The sequence below is a fragment of the Lissotriton helveticus genome, chromosome 1_1 (genome assembly GCF_964261635.1).
Source record: "Lissotriton helveticus chromosome 1_1, aLisHel1.1, whole genome shotgun sequence".
NCBI lineage: Eukaryota > Metazoa > Chordata > Amphibia > Caudata > Salamandridae > Lissotriton > Lissotriton helveticus.
The window spans coordinates 1,428,131,201-1,428,154,717 of record NC_136057.1 but is presented as its reverse complement, the minus strand read 5'-3'; the positions used below and the strand labels follow the sequence as shown (position 1 = coordinate 1,428,154,717).

The following is a 23,517-nucleotide window of genomic DNA, read 5'->3' as shown; positions in this document are numbered from 1 at the left end:
CCTGAGTGGCCAAAAATTTAATCCAATGTATTTCTCTTTGGAGGAGGGATCTGGTGAGATCAACCCCCTCGTAAACTTTCACAACTTCAAGAATGGAGAACCTGATCTGAGCTATGCCATGGTTATTGTCATTCCAATGTTTTGCCAGATTGCTTTTTACATTTTAATTTCTTATTGTGCTTTTGTGTTCAGTTATTCTCGTTTTGAGTTTTCTCTCCGTCTTACCTACGTAAATTTTCCCGCAGGGACACTTGATGTAATAAATCAAATTTTTTGAATTACAGTCTCCATTGTAGTGCAGTTCCATTGCTTTCCCAGTATGTGGATGATGTAAAGTTTTCCCTGTGATCACATTGGAACAATGAACACAATGCTCACATTTCTTCATCCCTCTATTGGACACTTCTATGTCTCTTATCGGAGTCAACAGCAGTTCTTTAAGGTTCTTCGACCTTGTGTATGCGAATATTGGTTTGTTATTGAAAATTCCATTGAAATCATCTTCGTTGCTCAAAAGATCCCAATGTTTATTGATAATTGTTTTCAGTTTTTGTGATGAAGTTGAAAACTTGGATACAAACACGTGCCTGTCCGTGTTTTTTTTTGGTTTCTGGGTTAGTAGATTCTCCCTACTATTTGAATCTACCCTTTTTTCTGCTTTTAGCAAAATTTCATCAGGATAACCTCGTTCTTTGTAACGTTGATGTTGGGTTCTGAGGTTCTCTTTCAGGTCTTCCTCTTGAGAGCAGATCCTTTTGATCCGCATGTATTGCGATACTGGTAAGTTATTCTTTAGGTTCTGAGGGTGAAAACTGTGAAATAACAATGAATTATTCACATCAGTCTCTTTTCTGAACACTTTCGTTTTTATCTGTGTGTCCTCAATATTAATCAGAACATCTAAGAATGGCAGTTCTTTGTCGCTGATATCATGGGTGAATTCAATGTTGTCTACACAGTGGTTCAGTCTGGCAATTTCAAAGTCTAGACTCTCCTTTGTTCCAGACCATAGTACAAATATATCGTCTATAAATCTACGATATAAAATTGCATGTTCGTTCCAAACAGTGTTCGTGTAGATATGGTCGGCTTCAAATTTGGCCATGAAGGTGTTAGCATATGCCGGGGCCCCAGCAAATCCCATGGACGTGCCGTTCTGTTGAAGATAAAACTTTGATGACCATTGAAAATAACTATGATACAAACAAAAATGTAATAGTTCCAAAATGAAAACTTTTTCAGCCTTTACAGAGGGTTGTTGAAGCAGAGCCTATTCCACGGCCTCCATTCCTGCTTGATGAGGGATAGAGGTGTACAACGACTTCACGTCGATGGTACACACGAGAATAGAACATGGTATTTGAGTCTCCTTTAATGTCAATAAGAAATCATTGGTGTCCTTAATGTACGACGGCCATTTTTGTACAAAAGACTGTAGAAATTTGTCGATGTATTGACCCAATGGTTCAAATACTGTCCCACATCCGGTGACTATGGGACGCATGGGCGGATCCAGTAGATTTTTATGCACCTTGGGGAGCATATAAAGACGTGGTCTTCTTGGGAATTGTACTGTCAGAAATTGTTTGGTCTTCGCAGAGATATGCCCTAATTCAAGGGCTTTTGTCAAAATATCATTGAGTGCAATTTGTAGATCTTCAATAGGATCTTTGTCCAACTCAAAATAAATGGAAGTGTCAGCCACATGTTCTTCCACCTTTCGGTTGTACATGGTTTTGTCCATCACTATTATGGCGCCTCCTTTATCGGCTTTCTGTATCAATATACTCTGATTTTCTTGAAGCCCTTTAAGCACAGATCTGTCGTATACTGAAAGATTCTTTCTTTTTGATTTTTTAACATTCAGGCTCTCCAAGTCATTGATGACTGATTTCTCAAAGGCTTCCAAGATTTTGTGTGTTGTTGGTGCTTGGAATTTGGATTTAGGCCTGAATTCCAAAAATTCAGGTTCTTCTTTGTCATTTTGGGGTGGCGCAACATTAGTGAAGAAATGTCTCTAGACTTTGAAATTGCCAGACTGAACCACTGTGTAGACAACATTGAATTCACCCATGCTATCAGCGACAAAGAACTGCCATTCTTAGATGTTCTGATTAATATTGAGGACACACAGATAAAAACGAAAGTGTTCAGAAAAGAGACTGATGTGAATAATTCATTGTTATTTCACAGTTTTCACCCTCAGAACCTAAAGAATAACTTACTAGTATCGCAATACATGCGGATCAAAAGGATCTGCTCTCAAGAGGAAGACCTGAAAGAGAACCTCAGAACCCAACATCAACGTTACAAAGAACGAGGTTATCCTGATGAAATTTTGCTAAAAGCAGAAAAAAGGGTAGATTCAAATAGTAGGGAGAATCTACTAACCCAGAAACCAAAAAAAACCACGGACAGGCACGTGTTTGTATCCAAGTTTTCAACTTCATCACAAAAACTGAAAACAATTATCAATAAACATTGGGATCTTTTGAGCAACGAAGATGATTTCAATGGAATTTTCAATAACAAACCAATATTCGCATACACAAGGTCGAAGAACCTTAAAGAACTGCTGTTGACTCCGATAAGAGACATAGAAGTGTCCAATAGAGGGATGAAGAAATGTGAGCATTGTGTTCATTGTTCCAATGTGATCACAGGGAAAACTTTACATCATCCACATACTGGGAAAGCAATGGAACTGCACTACAATGGAGACTGTAATTCAAAAAATTTGATTTATTACATCAAGTGTCCCTGCGGGAAAATTTACGTAGGTAAGACGGAGAGAAAACTCAAAACGAGAATAACTGAACACAAAAGCACAATAAGAAATTAAAATGTAAAAAGCAATCTGGCAAAACATTGGAATGACAATAACCATGGCATAGCTCAGATCAGGTTCTCCATTCTTGAAGTTGTGAAAGTTTACGAGGGGGTTGATCTCACCAGATCCCTCCTCCAAAGAGAAATACATTGGATTAAATTTTTGGCCACTCAGGAACCTAAAGGGTTAAATGAAAAAATTGATTTATCATGTTTCATATGAGTCTTTTCACCCTGTAGTCTGTTTCAGCTTGATGTCTGCTTTTTTGTGTAGAATGTCATGACTATTGTATAACAGCAAGAAAATGATGCATAGTAGGAGTTTTATTAAAAACACACACTCTTCCTTTTTAGGGTTTATTTCATTTATATTTATTTTATTTTCCACTTTGAGGCATTTTCGTGTGAGTATTGAGCCGTTTTTGACCCTTCGAACATGGCGCCCGTATTTCAGTGATCTTCAGCTGGTTAGTTGAGTCCATTTTCAGTGTTCATACCCCTAGCTATCACGCTTTGTATTGAGGAAGACCGCGGTGCGTTTCACACAGCGTGTCGGTACATTGTGCAGCCGTTACAGAGCATTTCTGAGTAGTGGAGTAGAAGTTTGAAGCACAGTTCTTCAGAATTCGGTAAGGGGCCTCTAAAAAATTTGTCCATGCAGACACCACTCGGCGATGAGGTCTTTGAACCCAGGGTTAAGTGTCCTGGTTTGTTTTTGCAGATCAGTTTATACCTCCGCAAGAGCAGAACCCCATGTTCTTGGCACTGAGTGTTCATCACAAGGTAAGAGAGAACTGCGCGACCGGCCAGTTAGTTACTTGGACCATTTGATAGTCGAGAGCAGCTTTCCACATGGTTTTTCATATGTTTTCCACACTCCTTTAGGGTTTAGATTGAAGACAAAGGTGACTACGGCATAGTAAGTTTGTTTCTCTGTGATTTTGGGTTATTTTTGGCACAGTGAGGTGCATTCACTGGGGTGATGGCGATGTGTGTTTTTACTCTGCAAAGCACGTTTTCAATGACGTTTTGGACACCTTGTACATAGTGATGTTTTGTTTCCTGTTCCATTAATGACACACAGAGTAACTTATACGCATAATTCATTTCACAGGCCCCTGAGGAAGAGCTCGTTTGAGCTTGAAATGCATTGGGCACCAAGATAAAGTCATCTATTGTCATTGTTGAAAAATGTAACAATGTGAATTTTCTGATATTGTATAATTTTTGAATGAAAGCATTATGTAACTGAGGAAAAGCTACTTAATCATTTGTGGTTTATTTTACGATAAAGTGTATACTTTGAAAACAAACAACTGTGTTTATTGAGTAAAAATTAAGGCGGAGTGTTTGTATTACAACCGCGCAGAGCGACAGTGCGCTGAGGTTAAGTGTCACAGACACTTAAGATAAGTGACTCTACTGCCTCCCACCAGGTTCTGTTACCCAGAATCCCTTGCAAACCTAAAACATTGGGGAACAAAATGCATTTTCCTCACATTTCTGTGGTGGAAAGTTCTGGAATCTGCGTGGATCAACAGATTTCCAACCAGCCCGCGTCCCCCAAACTCTTAAGGAAAAAATGGTACCTCACTTGCCTGAGTCTGCCTAGTGCCTGCAACAGGAAACGGCGCACAACGCAACGTGGTCGCACCTCAATTTCGCAGTCAATACTGGCCCTTTTTTGGCAAAGTGCCAACCTTTTGTTTTTGAACCCTAGCTCTGCCGGCACCTAGGGAAACCTAGCAAACCTATACATTTTTGAAAACAACACACCCAGGGGAATTCAGGATGGGGTGACTCAACTGCCTCCCACCAGGTTCTGTTACCCAGAATCCCTTGCAAAGCTAAAAAATTGTAAAATAAAACGCATTTTCCTCACATTTCTGTGGGGAAAAGTTCTTGAATCTGTGTGGATCAACAAATTTCCACCCACCCCGCGTTCCCCTAGGTCTTCCCAAAAAAATGGTGCCTCACTTGCCTGGGTCTGCCTAGTGCCTGCGACAGGAAACAGAGCAAAGCGCAACGTATTCGCACCGCAATTTTGCAGTGAAAATGGGCCCTTTTTCGGCAAAGTGCCTACCTTTCGTTTTTGAACCCTAGCTCTGTCGGCACCCAGGAAAACCTAGTAAACCTATACATTTTTTAAAACTAGACACTCCGGGTTATTCAGGATGGGGTAACTCAACTGCCTCCCACCAGGTTATGTTACCCAAAATCCCTTGCAAAGCTAAGAAATTGTAAAAAAACATGCATTTTCCTCACATTTCTGTGGTGGAAAGTTCTGGAATCTATGTGGATCAACAAATTTCCACCCACCCCGCGTTCCCCCAGGTCTCCCGAACAAAATGGTACCTCACTTGCCTGGGTCTGCCTAGTGCCTGCGACAGGAAATAGCGCAAAACGCAACGTGTTCGCACCGTAATTTCGCTGTGAAAACGGGCCCTTTTTTGGCAAAGTGCCTACCTTTTTTTTTTAACCCTAGCTCTGCCGGTACCTAGGGAAACCTAGCAAACCTATACATTTTTGAAAACTAGACACCCAGGGGAATTCAGGATGGGGTGACTCCATTGCCTCCCACCAGGTTCTGATACCCAGAATCCCTTGCAAAGCTAAACAATTGTCAAGAAAAACGCATTTTCCTCACATTTCTGTGGTGGAAAGTTATGGAATCTGTGTGGATCAACAAATTTCCACCTACCCCGCGTTCCCCCAGGTCTCCTGAGAAAAATGGTACCTCACTTGCCTGGGTCTGCCTAGTGCTTGCGACAGGAAACAGCGCAAAACACAAAGTGTTCGCACCGCAATTTTGCAGTGAAAACTAACCCTTTTTTGGCAAAGTGCCTACCTTTTGTTTTTGAGCCCTAGCTCTGCCGGCACCTAGGGAAACCTAGCAAACCTATACATTTCTGAAAACTAGACACCCAGGGGAATTTAGGATGGGGTAACTCAACTGCCTTCCGCCAGGTTATGTTACCCAGAATCCCTTGCAAATCTAAGAAATTGTAAAAAAAAAACATTTTCCTCACATTTCTGTGGTGGAAAGTACTGGAATCTACGTGGATCAACAAATTTCCACCCACCCTGCGTTCCCCCAGGTCTCCCAAAAAAAATGGTACCTCACTTGCCTGGGTCTGCCTAGTGCCTGCGACAGAAAACAGCGCAAAACGCAACGTGTTCGCACCGCAATTTTGCAGTGAAAATGGGCCCTTTTTTGGCAAAGTACCTACCTTTTGTTTTTGAACCCTAGCTCTGCCGGTACCTAGGGAAACCTAGCAAACCTATACATTTTTAAAAACTAGACACCCAGGGAAATTCAGGATGGGGTGACTCAACTGCCTCCCACCATGTTCTGTTACCCAGAATCCCTTGCAAAGCTAAACAATTGTAAAAAAAACGCATTTTCCTCACAGTTCTGCGGTGGAAAGTTCTGGAATCTGTGTGGATCAACAAATTTCCACCCACCCCGCGTTCCCCTGGGTCTTCCCAAAAAAATGGTACCTCACTTGCCTGGGTCTGCCTAGTGCCTGCGACAGGAAACAGCGCAAAGCGCAACGTATTCGCACCACAATTTTGCAGTGAAAATGGGCCCTTTTACGGCAAAGTGCCTACCTTTCGTTTTTGAACCCTAGCTCTGTCGGCACCTAGGAAAACCTATACATTTTTGAAAACTAGACACCCAGGGGAATTCAGGATGGGGTAACTCAACTGCCTCCCACCAGGTTATGTTACCCAGAATCCCTTGCAAAGCTAAAAAATTGTCCAAAAAAAACGCATTTTCCTCACATTTCTGTGGTGGAAAGTTCTGGAATCTGCGTGGATCAACAAATTTCCCCCAGGTCTCCTGAAAAAAATGGTACCTCACTTGCCTGGGTCTGCCTAGTGCCTGCGACAGGAAACAGCGCCAAACACAATGTGTTCGCACCGCAATTTCGCAGTGAAAACTAACCCTTTTTTGGCAAAGTGCCTACCTTTTGTTTTTTAACCCTAGCTCCGCCGGCACCTAGGGAAACCTAGCAAACCTATACATTTTTGAAAACTGGACACCCAGGGGAATTCAGGATGGGGTAACTCAACTGCCTCCCACCAGGTTATGTTACCCAGAATCCCTTGCACATCTAAGAAATTGTAAAAAAAAAACATTTTCCTCACATTTCTGTGGTGGAAAGTACTGGAATCTACGTGGATCAACAAATTTTCACTCACCCCGCGTTCCCCCAGGTCTCTCAAAAAAATGGTACCTCACTTGCCTGGGTCTGCCTAGTGCCTGCGACAGGAAACAGCGCAAAACGCAACGTGTTCGCACCACAATTTTGCAGTGAAAATGGGCCCTTTTTTGGCAAAGTACCTACCTTTTGTTTTTTAACCCTAGCTCTGCCGGTACCTAGGAAAACCTAGCAAACCTATACATTTTTAAAAACTAGACACCCAGGGAAATTCAGGATGGGGTGACTCAACTGCCTCCCACCAGGTTCTGTTACCCAAAATCCCTTGCAAAGCTAAACAATTGTAAAAAAAAAAACGCATTGTCCTCACAGTTCTGCGGTGGAAAGTTCTGGATCTGTGTGGATCAACAAATTTCCACCCACCCCGCGTTCCCCCTGGTCTTCCCAAAAAAATGGCACCTCACTTGCCTGGGTCTGCCTAGTGCCTGCGACAGGAAACAGCGCAAAGCGCAACGTATTCGCACCACAATTTTGCAGTGAAAATGGGCCCTCTTCGGCAAAGTGCCTACCTTTCGTTTTTGAACCCTAGCTCTGTCGGCACCTAGGAAAACCTAGTAAACCTATACATTTTTGAAAACTAGACACCCAGGGAAATTCAGGATGGGGTGACTCAACTGCCTCCCACCAGGTTCTGTTACCCAGAATCTCTTGCAAAGCTAAACAATTGTAAAAAAAATCGCATTTTCCTCACATTTCTGTGGTGGAAAGTTCTGGAATCTGCGTGGATCAACAAATTTCCACCCACCCCGCGTTCCCCCAGGACTCCTGAAAAAAAATGGTACTTCATTTGCATGGGTCTGCCTAGTGCCCGCGACAGGAAACAGAGCAAAACGCAACGTGATCGCACTGCAATTTCGCAGTGAAAACACACAATTTTTTGGCAAAGTGCCTACCTTTTGTTTTTTAACCCTAGCTCTGCCGGCACCTTGGGAAACCTAGCAAACCTATACATTTATGAAAACTAGACACCCAGGGGAATTCAGGATGGGGTAACTCAACTGCCTCCCACCAGGTTATGTTACCCAAAATCCCTTGCAAAACTAAGAAATTGTAAAATAAAACGCATTTTCCTCACATTTCTGTGGTGGAAAGTTCTGGAATCTAAGTGGATCAACAAATTTCCACCCACCCCGCGTTTCCCCAGGTCTCCCGAAAAAAATGGTACCTCACTTGCCTGGGTCTGCCTAGTGCCTGTGACAGGAAACAGCGCAAAACGCAACGTGTTCGCACTGTAATTTCGCAGTGAAAACGGGCCCTTTTTTGGCAAAGTGCCTACCTTTTGTTTTTGAACCCTAGCTCTGCCGGTACCTAGGGAAACCTAGCAAACCTATAGATTTTTGAAAACTAGACACCCAGGGAAATTCAGGATGGGGTGACTCCACTGCCTCCCACCAGGTTCGGATACCCAGAATCCCTTGCAAAGCTAAACAATTGTCAAGAAAAACGCATTTTCCTCACATTTCTGTGGTGGAAAGTTCTGGAATCTGTGTGGATCAACAAATTTCCACCCACCCCGCGTTCCCCCAGGTCTTCCCAAAAAAATGGTACCTCAAATTCCTGGGTCTGCCTAGTGCCTGCGACAGGAAACAGCGCAAAGCGCAACGTATTCGCACCGCAATTTTGCAGTGAAAATGGGCCATTTTTTGGCAAAGTGCCTACCTTTTGTTTTTGAACCCTAGCTCTGTCGGCGCCTAGGGAAACCTAGTAAACCTATACATTTTTGAAAACTAGTCACCCAGGGAAATTCAGGATGGGGTGACTCAACTGCCTCCCACCAGGTTCTGTTACCCAGAATCCCTTGCAGAGCTAAACAATTGTAAAAAAAAAATCGAATTTTCCTCGCATTTCTGTGGTGGAAAGTTCTGGAATCTGCGTGGATCAACACATTTCCACCCACCCCGCGTTCCCCCAGGTCTCCCGAAAAAAATGGTACCTCATTTGCCTGGGTCTGCCTAGTGCCTGCGACAGGAAACAGAGCAAAACCCAACGTGATCGCACCGCAATTTTGCAGTGAAAACTGGCCCTTTTTTGGCAAAGTGCCTACCTTTTGTTTTTGAACACTAGCTCTGCCAGCACCTAGGGAAACCTAGCAAACCTATACATTTTTGAAAACTAGTCACCCAGGGAAATTCAGGATGGGGTGACTCAGCTGCCTCCCACCAGGTTCTGTTACCCAGAATCCCTTGCAAAGCTAAACAATTGTAAAAAAAAATCGCATTTTCCTCGCATTTCTGTGGTGGAAAGTTCTGGAATCTGCGTGGATCAACACATTTCCACCCACCCCGCGTTCCCCCAGGTCTCCCGAAAAAAATGGTACCTCAAATTCCTGGGTCTGCCTAGTGACTGCGACAGGAAACAGCGCAAAGCGCAACGTATTCGCACCGCAATTTTGCAGTGAAAACTGGCCCTTTTTTGGCAAAGTGCCTACCTTTTGTTTTTGAACACTAGCTCTGCCAGCACCTAGGGAAACCTAGCAAACCTATACATTTTTGAAAACTAGACACCCAGGGAAATTCAGGATGGGGTAAAGCAACTGCCTCCCACCAGGTTATGTTACCCAGAATCCCTTGCAAAGCTAAAGAGTTGTGCAAAAAAACGCATTTTCCTCACATTTCTGTGGTGGAATGTTCTGGAATCTGCGTGGATCAACAAATTTCCACCCACCCCGCGTTTCCCCAGGTCTGCCAAAAAAATGGTACCTCACTTGCCTGGGTCTGCCTAGTGCCTGCGACAGGAAACAGCGCAAAACGCAACATGGTCGCACCGCAATTTCGCAGTGAAAAAGGGCCCTTTTTCTGCAAAGTGCCTACCAGCGTGGCATCAATGGGCTCACACAAATTTCCTCCCACCCAGTGTTCCCCCGGGTCTCCTGAAAAAAATGGTGCCTCACTTGCGTGGGTAGGCATAGTGGCTGCAACAGCAAAAGGCCCAAATCGTACGGTGGAGACTTAAAAATTACCTTTAGCAAAACTACCTTATTTTTTGAAGGGGGGCACCTGAGTTTTTGGCCCGGGGCTCGATGGCCATCTTTGGAAACTACCAAACCCAAACAGTTCTGAATACTAGACACCCGTGGGAGTCCAGGGAGGTATGGCATGCATGGGTCCCCCAATGTTTTCCTACCCAGAATTCCTTGCAAACCTTAAAATTAGGTAAAAAAAATCACTTTTCCAAAAGACAAGTAGTGCTGACCAATTAAGACATGCTGCGAGGAATGTGTGATTTTCCCCGACAGAGTAGATAATACGAAAACAGCTGACAAAAGTGCAAGGTCTACTCTGCAAACCAAACGCAAACCAAACCATCCCAGAGCAGACTACGACTGGAAGGAGTGCCAATAAAATTAACTACAAAACAGCAAATATGTTACGGTTTTCTTTTCTGTACAGTTCTCTACATATGGAACAAAACTGTTGGATCCCACAACTGAATACCAAATAAATAGAACGCATCCTGAAAACATTTAGTGGTCTAACAATTTGTCAAAGTCTTGTTTACACACTAACATTGCTCCAGGGCCTTGTGCTACAGAAACAAATGGTCCAAGTGTAAAGGAAGACTTGGCTGATTGGTCCTTTCCCAAAGTAAGCAGGCAGCATGTTGAGAGGGCTGTGAAAATACCCTCTCAATGGAATTTTTCAATGCCAACTTTCCTCACTGTGATTGTGGATATGGGCTGCTGTAGTCTTCATCTCAGATCAACTCGGCAAAAGGAAACTAGATACAACCTACTACAGCAAAATAGTAAACTTAATGTGCATGTTAAAAACGCAAAACTGAGGGGACTGTGCTGGTAGAGGGAATTGAGATGGTGCACCAGCAACACGAAGTAGAGCACCAAAGCAATGCTACAGAGAAAATGCATACAAAAAAGAACAGGGTCTGAGACGGCATGGGTGCATAAAATCAGTGCACACCATTATAGGGCAACATCCCTTTTTAAATATACTTAAACGTAGAAAATAGATTGTCAGAGGAAGGAAAAAAGGAAAGATGGGCTAGCAGATTTTCAACACATGCTGAACATTTTTGCACTATATGCCAAGGTGCAAAAAAAAAATGTGAAAGCTTACAGGGGTACAAAGTTAGCCTACGCATTATTGTGCATTCATGTCTATTTTTATGTAGTAACTCATCGAACATTCATGTGTTTGCTCCAAGTATTCCATTTTGTTTGAGGTTTACTGCTGCTGCAGGCAAATACTTCCATCAGGATTGCTTTCAGAAACTGAGTGGGTCGCTGGATCCGAGTACGTTCAGTGAGTGATACAAAATACGTTGCACACAAAGATCCTTCTTCGACTAGTGCAAAAGTACAGTGATTCAGGAAACAGTTTATGAATCTATCAGACCAGTTGTATGCCTCATTGTACAATGGAAAAAAAACTGCTGCTCCTATCATGCCCAAGAAAGCAAATTTAGGATGGTCGTAAAAACTTGCCCAGTAGTTTCAAGTTGGCCCCCTTTTTCTTTTTAAACAAAATTTAAATTTGAATCCCAAGAAAATTAGAATGGCTGGCACACTTGTCATATCAAAAGCTTGTTAGCAAGCCAAATCCTGCTGCTACAGATCACCAAGCAGCTCAGTGAATTCTAAACTGGCAAATTTAAAGATATTCCAAGACATCATTTAGTACATTAGAAAGAGATAGGGCAATGAGGAAACACTTCAAAACAGGTTTCAAAACATCAGGAACAGATATCGAAGCAGAAAGCAACGCGATGCCACACTCCAGGGCATCAAATTCTTGTCACTGAACCTGGGATTTTATTAGCTCCTCCGTACAGTTTCTCTGCAATTTTTAAGTAACTTCTGAGCCTCCTATGATCTCATTGGTAACTTTAAACAGTGGAAAAATGTACTCAAAAGAGAAAAATGAGGTACAAACCTAGAGACTGTAGTGCTCTTAATGGCCGGGTCGACTTGTTGAGTACAAGTGCTTGGAATTAGAAATTATGTTTTTTTGGTTCTGTGCTATACAAACCTTGCAGAAGCCATTCTCAAAGTGCCTGGGCATAAAGAACACCAAACAAGTTTAGTTGCTCTTATCATACACCTTTCAAGGGTACTTGGGTGTGCTTCTGGAGCAAGCTGCAGTTGCTTACACTGAAACCAGAGGTAGCTAATGTAATTCGCTGCTACAGTGTACCCTGCAGGAAGTCAGTGACAGCCAGAGACAGTGCTTTTTACAGCTTACCAGGCGATGTTAGTGACTCCCCACTCACTCCATCAGTACTGCTGAACGTATATAGCTGCAGTAGCAGCCAGCCATGGCACACAAGGTGTAACCTGTGAGCATCCAAGAAAAAACTAACTACAGTAGTTGTATACACTACTTGTCTTTTGAAAATGGTAGGTTTTTTTTCCACCTGAAACACCAATACAAACGTTGTATACTTGTGCCGAGTTCTTCCTTAGCTCCAGGGCCGAAGTGTCCATATTTAAATGTATATATATTTTTGTAGGTACTGAAATATATTAGATACAGTAGGTTTCTTTCATGGACATTGCTAACTTGTCATAATGTGTTTTTATTTGTAAATGCTTAATTTACTCCCATCTTTCTGTGAAAAAGTTTGGAAAAAGATTTCCCTGCTTAGCTATTAAAAGTTGGATTTCTGTCTGTCTTGTAATGGATGGCTTTCCTTGTTGAAAGTAAACTAGGGGACATATTTGTATAAATGGTTATTTTGTCACAAACAAAAGAAATAAAAAGAATTTTCACAGAAAAAAAAAATCACTTTTCCCAACTTTTTTGCGTGGGATCTCCGTGCTGGCAATAATGTCCTACCACACAGCGTTCCCCTTGTTCTCCCGAGTAAAATGATACCTCACTTGTGTGGGTGGGCCAAAGCAGAACAGGCCAAAAATGTATTTTTTAGAAATTGTAGCATTGAGGATTGACAAATTAAGCACAGAGAATTCTACTGTTTTGGGGTCATCCTAGTCACAGGCCTTTGGCCCACACACACAAGTGAGGTATCATTTTACTCGGGAGATCAAGTGGAATGCTGGGTGGTAGGACATTTGTGCCGGCACGGAGATCCCACGCAAAAATGTATGGAAAAGTGTTTTTTTAACCTAAATTTAAGGTTTGCAGGGAATTCTGGGTAGGAAAACATTGGGGTACCACGCATACCATACCTCCCTGGACTCCCCCAGGTGTCTAGTTTTCAGAACTGTTTGGGTTTGGTAGTTTCCAAAGATGGCCACCGAGCCACGGGCCAAAAACTCATGGGAACCCCCTTGCAAAACCATTTTTTTTTTAATTAATTAAGTTTTCAATTTGAGAGCGTTAGATTCTTGGGACAATATTGCATGAAAATTGTGACAGACATTTTCAAGTTTGCAGGACATTGTGGATAAAAAAAACAATAGAATTCACAAGAAAGACATGACCATATACTCCCATGGTTTAACAAAAATATCTACATTTAGTAAGTTATTTATAGCTATAATGTACACCTTAACAGAGTTACTCAAAAGTCAAACATTCAAGCATGGCTATCTATTCCTCAAAGACACACACATACAGGTTGGATTTGGCACAAGGGCGAGTGATGGTTCAGTACATAAAATTTTATTAACAAGATATTTAAAAAAAATGAAATGCTCTGTCAATAAATAAATGCATAAAAACCGAACCAGTGACTCGCAACTCGTGAGCTGTAAAGCCACGACAAGGCACCAACCGTTTTACAGGCCATTCACGCACCTTTCATACCTGATACACACCAGACCATTGACACCATCCGGAAGGAAAAGCAACACATTACAACATTCACAAAAAGGGACAAGGTACACCCTACTTCAGAAAGAGAAAAAAGACAAATATTACTGCACAGCCTTCTAATCCGCAAGCACACACACACATACTGGTTGGATTTGGCACGAGGGTGAGTGATGATTCAGTACATACAATTGTATTCGCAAGTAATTTCACAAAAATGAAATGCACTGCGAATAAATTGAAAGTATGAGAAACTGAACCACTGACTCACAGCTCGTTAGCTGTAAAGCTACGTCAAGGCACCAACCTCTTTACAGGCCATTCATACACCTGTCGTATGTGTGACACATACAAAACATTCACACCGCCAGCCGCGGACCCATCACATTACAACACTCACACCAGCAGACACCGCCATTCAAGGGCCCATCACTTTCCCACGCCCACATTCCTGACACTGAAACTACACAAAATGATGGACTGCGTGGAGTGTCACTCAACTAGCAGTGTGTGTAGTGACCAACAGAAAGTAACTACTCACACACCGTCAGCTGAGCGCCAGTCCACCCACACCACCATCCAAGCACCAGATGATGCACACCGCCAGCCAAACACCACTCCGCGCTCACCGACAGCCAAGTACCACTCCACGCACACGGCCAGCCAAGCGCCATTCCACACACACCGCCAGCCAAGCACCACTCTGTGCACAGACAGCCAAGTACCACTCCACGCACACCACCAGCCAAGCGCCACTCCACACACACCACCAGCCAAGTGCCACTCCATGCACACCACCAGCCAAGCACCACTCCACGCACACCGCCAGCCAAGCGCCACTCCACGCACACCGCCAGCCAAGCACCACTCCGTGCACAGACAGCCAAGTACCACTCCACGCACACCATCCAGCCTAGCGCCACTCCACACACACCGCCAGCCAAGCACCACTCCGCACACACCACCAGCCAAGCGCCACTCCACGCACACCACCAGCCAAAAGCCACTCCACGCACACCGACAGCCAAGCGCCACTCCACACACACCGCCAGCCAAGCACCACTCTGTGCACAGACAGCCAAGTATCACTCCACGCACACCACCAGCCAAGCGCCACTCCACACACACCACCAGCCACGTGCCACTCCACGCACACCACCAGCCAAAAGCCACTCCACGCACACTGACAGCCAAGCGCCATGCCACGCACACCACCAGCCAAGCACCACTCCGCCCACACCGCCAGCCTACGCACACCATCAAATTTTGATATTTTTTTAACAAAATAATTGCAAATAGATAAAAATCTAGTAACACAAAACCTGTAACTAAAAACATTGCACAAATGCCAACCTTAAAAAAGAATACAAATTATTTAAAAAACACAGACCAGGCAGTACATTTTACCACTCATGGATACTTCCAAAAATTCTTTGGTGTGTGGTAAGCTCTATAACAAGCAGGCACACACAGCCCAGGGTTAGAAGGACACCCAGGGCAGTAAAGACGAGTCTCCTTCCGCAAACCTCTTCGCCAACAGACTCTACATCTCCTAGTGGGAAAGTCTTTTGTAGATGTGGGAGGAATGTAATCAGGAAAGTGGCAATCTTTCAATCGAGCCACATCCTCCACCACTCCAAAACTAGGAACACTTACTTGCTCCACAACAACAAGGCTAGATATCACAGAGTGCTGAAACTGATGAAAGGTCAACTTTGACCCAGGAGAACACGCCTTGAACACAATAAAAGCATTGAAAGTTGCTAAGTTGAAAAAATGGATGGCCAACTTCTTATACCAAACATAAGCCTTCCGAATAGCAGTGTAAGGTTCCAACCTCTGATCTACTCTGTCAACACCACCCATGTGCTTATTGTAGTCCGGAATGCACACAGGTTTGTGCACTTCAGCAACCTGACCCCAAACTGGCAGAGGTGAAGTACTCTCATCATGGATGGTACTCAGCATGTACACATCCCTCCTGTCCACAAATTTCATAGCTAGTAGTTCGCCACAAAGTAAGGAACTGCACTGACCCCTCTGAAGTTTGTTGCAAACAAGCTCCTTTGGAAAACCTTTGTGGTTAGAGCGGATTGTGCCACATGCAAAAGTGTCCACTTTAAACAATTCTTTAAACAATTGCACAGCAGTGTAGAAGTTATCAAGGTACAAATGGTGGCCTCTGTTGAACAGTCTTCTAGCAAGATCCCACACAATTTTCTCTGACACTCCAAAAGTGGACGGACAACCAGGGGGGTCAATAGTGGAATCTCTACCAGTGTACACACAAAAATTAAAAACATACCCTGTCTTACTCTCAGACAACAGATACAGTTTAATTCCATAGCGTGCCCTCTTGCTAGGGATGTACTCCCTAAAAACCAAACGACCCTTAAACAAAACCAAAGACTCATCAATAGACATTTCTTTCTCAGGAATGTAAATCTCTGAAAAACGATCAACAAAGTGATCAAGAACAGGCCGAATCTTAAAAAGACGGTCACAGTCAGGGTGACTACGTGGCAACGCCTCAGAATTATCCACAAAATGCAACATGCGTAGCAAAAGTAAATACCGATCACGAGTCATAACAGCTGGAAATATGGCTGTTGCCATCAAAGGACTGGTAGACCAATATGAAGCCAGGTTCGGCTTCTTTAACAAACCCATCAATAAAGTCAATCCCAAAAACTCCTTCAGCTCTTCCAGATTTGTGGGAGTCCACCGGGTAGCTCTAGAGTGGGGCCTAAGTTTGTCACTGTTGACCCTCAAAAACTGTTCAGCATACAAATTAGTCTGCTCAACAATCTCACCCAAAAACACATCATCCATAAATAACTGAAAATACTGTATAGGCAAAAAGTTTCACAATCCACTCTACACCCTGCATCACCGCTAAAGGCAGACAACACCGGCTGCACCATGTTAGGATCAACCCAGAGCCCAACACTTCCAGTAGGATGACTAGCAGCCTCAGGCTGAAATCCAGCTGCCTCTTGCACCATCGGCACAGCAGTGTCCTCCTCTAACACAGGCCCTTCATCTGAACTGAGAGTACCTTCATCATCCGATGATTCCATGTGGAGAGAAAACTCACTGCCAGAATCTTCCCCTCCCTCCTCTCCCTCAGACGCACTGTCAGTGTCATAATCCGTCTCAGAGGAAGATTCAAGAAGCATAACTACCACCTGCTGAGCAGTCATTCTACGGCTAGCCATAATGATTACTAACAAAGGTAACTTGACACACAAGTCAACAACTATAATCACTGGTAAACAGTCAAAATATCGACTTCAAAATATCGAATGGACATATAATCGAGTTTTAAATATCGAATGGACAAAATATCGACAGGACAGAATATAGACATCAAAAATATCGTTTTTTAGGTAAGTAATGTAATATCGAATGTTAAAAATATAGACAGTTTTTTACCCCTACGCTATCCAGCGCTTTCCCTACTGTTGCGCCCACTGGAGTGGGAATAGTAATTTTAACCCCTACGCTATCCAACGCTTTCCCTACTGTTGCACCCACTGGAGTGGGAATAGTAATTTTAACCCCAACGCTATCCAACGCTTTCCCTACTGTTGCACCCACTGGAGTGGGAATAGTAATTTTTACCCCTACGCTATCCAACGCTTTCCCTACTGTTGCACTCTCTGGAGTGGGAATAGTATATTATAGTAATGAATTTTTACTATTAATTTAATTTAACACTGTTTTTAATAAAGTCAATATTTTTAACAACTATATTTTTGTAAAACGATATTTTGTACTCGATATTTTTGTACCTACCTGTTTGTAGATACAAACTCGATATTCTGTCTGTCGATATTTTGTCAACGATATTTTTGATAGTCGATATTCTGTCTGTCGATATTATGTCAGTGATCCATAATCACTATGTGAAATAAGCAATGAACAAAATTCACCTTTATCAAAAATAACTACACAGTGCAAAACAATACCACTCACTTGCCAGAAGCAACTAAACTCACCACCACATAGTCTGCACTGACACAGTATGGATCAACAATATCCCACTAAAAAAGAAAGAGAAAAAAATAGACATAAGACAATGCAAAACACATCACAAAAATGTTCATGCTCAAAACACTAATTAAATGCCACTAAGACACCACTTACAAAAAATAATCCAAACTTTGCAATATTGCTCATTTGGAGTACGTACAACAAAAATAATGTTCTTACCTACAAAAATGCAAATACACAAAACGGCAGAACAACCACTGTCGAAACCGTAAACAGGAATCAAAATCTTGAGACTAGATTTAAAAAGAAGAAAAAAAAACATTAGATTCACATACACAAAAAATTCACTAGTCCAACATGCCAAGTTAAGGGTTAGGTGGGCCTAACAGTATAACATCAATAGGGGAGCAACCCTTGCCCTTGAGGCCACCCATAAAAAGACAAACTTTTTAAAAATTCTGGTGTCTACTGGCTTCTGCCCCCCTTGGGAACAGATGGAACTGCTACTCTGCCACTCAAAGAGGGCAGAAAAGGCCACAATCATCCTCCCATAAAGGAAGGGGACCGACCCATGACCATGGGGCGGATCACCAAAATAAAAATAAACCCTGGTGCCCTAGTGGCCCAAAAAAAACAAAAAAACAAGAACTGCCCTTCCAGATACCAAAGGGGATGACGGACGGAGCGCATGCGCAAATCTAACACTCACCCCCAGGCAACTGATCTTGAATTAATCCATCATCATTGTTTAGCTCACTTCACCAACCCAGTTCAGACATGGCCATATGCAAATCAGACTGACCCTGTGCCCTTTGATTGCCCTAAGTTGGCAGACGTGGGTACCTTGCTCACTTTGGCACTGCACTCAAGCTAACCTGGCTGATAATGGCTGATTAGCCAGTAACCGGTCCCATTATGGTTATTTTTCTAAAAATGTGACCCCCCCCCCTCGGGGGCAGCCAAAAGCTTACAACATGCCCCTAAGGCTACTCAAAATAGCCCCCAAAATGAAAGTGACCCTTGCCCAAGGGGCCAGTCCCCTGCACTTTGCCCCAATGCATGGTTTCTAGGAGAAAAAAAAATTAAATAATGCCCCCCCGGGGGGCAGACAAAGCAAAAGTAATTGCCCCCTAAAGGGGAGCAACCCTTGTCCAAGGGGTTGCTCCCCAAAACAAAACAAAAAACATTAGGGCTACTCAAAATGGCCACCAAAAGGAGAGTGACCCTTGCCCAAGGGGCCAGTCCCCTGCACTTTGCCCCAATGCATGGTTTCTATGAAAAAAAATGTTTTAATAATGCCCCCCCGGGGGGCAGACAAAGCAAAAGTAATTGCCCCCTAAAGGGGAGCAACCCTTGTCCACGGGGTTGCTCCCCAAAACAAAACAAAAAACATTAGGGCTACTCAAAATGGCCACCAAAAGGAGAGTGACCCTTGCCCAAGGGGCCACTCCCCTGCTCTTTGCCCCAGTGCATAGAAATATTTGTATACTACTGCCCCCGAAAGGGGAGCGACCCTTGTCCAAGGGGTTGCTCCCAAAAACTAAAAAAAACAATAGGGCCACACAAGATAGCCCCCCAAAAAAGAGGGGCCCTTGCCCAAGGGGCCACTCCACTGTTCTTTGCCCCAGGAAAAAAACATATAAAATTTGTAATGCCCCCCAAATACAGGAGCGTCCCTTGTCCAAGGGGACGCTCCCCAAAACAAAAATAAACAAAAGGGCTGCACAAAATGGCCCCCATAATGAGAGTGACCCTTGCCCAAGGGGCCAGTCCCCGAACGCACAAACAATGCCCCAAAATGCAGATTTTTAAAAAAATATATGCAACTTCTGGCCCCCACCCGGGGGGCAGAGAAAGCGAAACTATTTGGCCCCAAATATGGGAGCAACCCTTGCCCAAGAGGCCGCTCCCTAAACCAACAAACTTTGCCAATTCAAACAAAAAAAAAATCCCTGGTGTCTAGTGGGCATTCCTGCTGCAGGATCGCACGATCGTGCAGCAGGAATGCAGAAAGAGACATCGAGGGAAAGGAAAATCCTTTCCTTTCCCCCGATGCCTCTTTCGTTTCAATCCCCCCCTCCCCAGCCCCTAAACTCACCAGGCGCGCTGACGTCATTGATGACGCGGGCGGGGGGAGGCAGTGGAGGCAGGGGAAGGTCTTCCCCTTTCTCCCCCGTACAAACGAAATAGATCGGGCACCCACGGGGGGAGCACTGGCGCTCCCCCCACGGGTGGAGCTCATGACGAGCTGAGCTCGTCATGAGCACCCGAGCACTGTATGCCATGACGAGCTCAGCTCGTCATGAGCATACAAGGGGTTAAGGAAAATGGGATGCTTTACAAGAAAAAGATTTCTTTATTTAAAAGCAATCACAGACATGGTGGTCTGATTACCTTAGCAGGCCACCATCCCTGTGATTTTTTCGATTCCTAATGGGTCACAAATTGCGCCCTACCTCATTGATATTCATGAGGTAGATCATTTGTGACCCACTGGGAATCATAGAAAGAATTCAAAACACTTTTATGCATGCCATTGTGCGATTTCCTAATTGAGAATAGCAAGGATTCGCAATTAGGGAATTGCAAAATGTTTTCTTCATACATATGGCCCATAGTGAGTAGGTTTTTATTTTTTTAATAGGGCTATCGTATTCTACACAGTTACTAGAGAGGACAAATGCTTTGTAATATCAGATCAAAGGGTCCTCAAATTATTGGTAGGATTTCATTTTTTCAAAAGGATATATCCTTTTGCTAAAAAGAAGTATATACGACATAACTATTTGAGTGGACATTTGCAGGTATCCAGTAGTACCTGTAAGTCTCCTCTCCGTAGGACATAAGGTCCCTCAACTCAACTCTTCAGGAAACACAAAGTTGGTTGACTATCAATCACTTGAAACTAAATGTACTCAAACCAGAATATCTCCTTAGTGCCCCAACCAATCACTCCCCAGACTTCAAAGAATGGATGCAACAACTCACAGCTCTCAACTGCACTCCAAACATAATTGATTCCGTGAGCTCTCTGGAATGATACTCGACAAACATCTAAACATGCAAAAGCACATCAGTGATCTCACCAAAGGTACGAACCTCCAACTGTGAGTCTTGAGGTAAATTAAATCGTTCCTACCCCATAAGGACTTCAAAAATGCGGTGCAAGCCCTAGTGATGTCTAAATTGGACTACGGTAGTACCACCCTTTGTGGCCTTCCTTGAGCGTAGATGGTGCCACTTAGGGCCTCTCTCAACTCCGCTGAGAGGCTCATTACAGCCTACAAACGCTATTATCACGTCACGCCTGAGTTGAAATCTCTTAAATGGCTCCTGTATGAAGCAAGGATTAATCTGAAAATTGCCTGAATGACGCATAAAGCTTTACACTTCAACACCCTAATCTATCTTTCACAAAAATGTGAGCTTTCTGGGGGTGCTCGCTCCTCTAGAGGCTCTAGCCACCGAAATTCCATGAAAAAAAAACTTACAATCAACCTTTTTTGGGTATTGCCCCAAGAATCTGGAACACCTTGCCACCTGAAATAAGACTTATTAACTCCATGGCTTCCTTCAAAAAGGAAGCCAAAGAGTAACTGATGAATACATTTTTGGGCTAGCTTCCAATCACCTTAAGATGCATTGACTTTCTTTTGTTCCCTTTAGTTCTGTTTTGATTTTCATGATCTGTTATGTTTGCTTTCTTTTCTGATTGTGTTTCGATTACCACGGGGTGTGCTCGTTGAACTGCCAGGATGTAAAGCACTCTGTTACCCTTATGTGGTCTTGCTGGCGCTATAGAAAACTCTTCAAATAAATAAGGTACATTTATTTACTCCAGGAGTGCCTGTTCCATGGCAGGGTTTTTAGATACCCCCATAAGATAGATTTGCAAACAATAACATTTAGTGCAACATTAGTTACATAGTCAGAGTTCATCCAGAAAATCAGGTATGGTTATGGCAGTCCTGGACTTGGAAACCCGAAGTCTGCCTCAACATATTGTACAAGGATGCTTCCATTCATGAATCCACCTTTAGAGAAGTGAGGCCCTTGTAACCAGAAAGATGAATATAAAGCTTTGGCAAGAGACAATTGCCAACATGGCAGTAGGACTGTAATCAAGATCTGTACACTGATGACATATGTATGACTGGATGTACAGATGGTCATGTGAGTCTTATATATCTCAATTATGCAAACGTCTATAATAAAATAAGTTGTGATACTTTTTGATCTTGAATAGGACTACCTTCAATGCTTTTCCTCAAATAGAAGAGCGTAGAAGGCACAATCCATCAACAAATACATACTTTTTCTCAATCTGCCCTATACAAATTTGTCACTGAATAAAAATAAATGATTTCTTTATTTACATTCAGTTTTAAATCCAAAATGCCTATCAGGAAAAAGTAACCTATCCCTAAACGTAGTACTCCATCACTGGTATCTTTGTTGAATTAATAGAAATCTATTTTGCAAAACACTATGGGGCAGATTTATGATAACTGGCGCATCCCCAGGGAAGCGCCAGTTATCTTGCGCCGCTGCTCCGCCACCCATGGTGCGCCGCATTTACAATGCGGCGCACCATGGGGCAAAAACGGCACAGATGCGTGACGCATCTGTGCCGTTAAGGTGGCGCATTGCTGGAGTTGCGTCGCAAGCGCGACGCAGCTCCAGCAAGGCTCGGGGGTGCCCCATCTTTGCAATGCTGCGTCAAGACCTACGCCTGCTTCAAGCAGGCGCATGGTTTTGACGCAGCATTGGCCTGACAGTGACTGAGTGAAATCTTATAGATTTCACTCAGCCACTTTTGCGAGGCGCACCTGCCCCGGAACGCCCACCCTGCGCCGGAACGCCCACAAGCGGCGCAGGGCTTTACAACGTGACGCATCTGCCTAGATGCGTCACGTTGTAAATCGGTCGTAGGGATGCGCCACGTTTACGCCGCCTTGCGTGACGCAACAGCGGCGTAAACGTGGCGCAAGGGCCTCATAAATCTGCCCCTATATTTAGTTAGTGACTTTTTCTTATCTTTTTCTTTTTAAAAATAAAATAAAAACTCAGATAAAAAAAAACAATTGGGGTGGTCCCACCTTTTTTAACGTCCCTTTCAACAAGAAAAAAAGCAGGAAATTATATTAGCCATAATTTTCACTGAAGATGAATATTAAAGTTATGATTTAGGCAAGGCAGTTACGCAGCCCCAAAACTTCATGTGGCATTACTGTGACGCTTATTCACACTCAGTTCTTTTGTGTGCTCTGTATTGTACAGATCCTGAATTCAGGGTCTCTATTCATTCATCCAATGTGAAGTATTAATCTAATAGAAACTATTCACTTTTGAAGAAGATTCTTTATCTAATCTTTCAGGCATTTCTTTGGAATTAGACTGTTAAGAGGGCCATTTAGTGTAGAGTACATAACAGTTCTTTATAAGGACAATGCATTTCTGATGATCACCAACAAAAGGCATTCCCAAATGTTCCCTGGTTTGAAGATGGCTGCTTGGATTTTGAGACCTATTGTAACATGATTCTCTGGATAGCCCCTTTAGAGGTTTCGGAGTGGCCCAGCATGCCAAAGAGAAAGTATTTGTGAATAAGAATTGCAAAGTCTCCATGAATAAAGATGTCCCAATGGTGAAGCAAAGAAAACTTGTCTGTGGGACCTAATGATCCAAGCACCTTAGTTAAATCAGTGAAGGAAAGAAGGCAAAATACCTCAGAA

At 43.3% G+C, this 23,517-nt stretch overlaps 1 protein-coding gene across 1 annotated transcript in view; it reads left to right on the top strand.

Moving 5' to 3' along the window:
* The window catches only part of LOC144764150 (complement C3-like), a 604,987-nt gene that overhangs the window by 302,891 nt on the left and 278,579 nt on the right, over positions 1-23,517 (top strand). Inside the window, exons 17-19 of the mRNA XM_078650287.1 lie at positions 665-780; positions 1,969-2,780; positions 3,551-3,612. Of these exons, the coding sequence (XP_078506413.1) occupies positions 665-780; positions 1,969-2,780; positions 3,551-3,612 (990 nt within the window). The remainder of the gene's footprint in view (positions 1-664; positions 781-1,968; positions 2,781-3,550; positions 3,613-23,517) is intronic.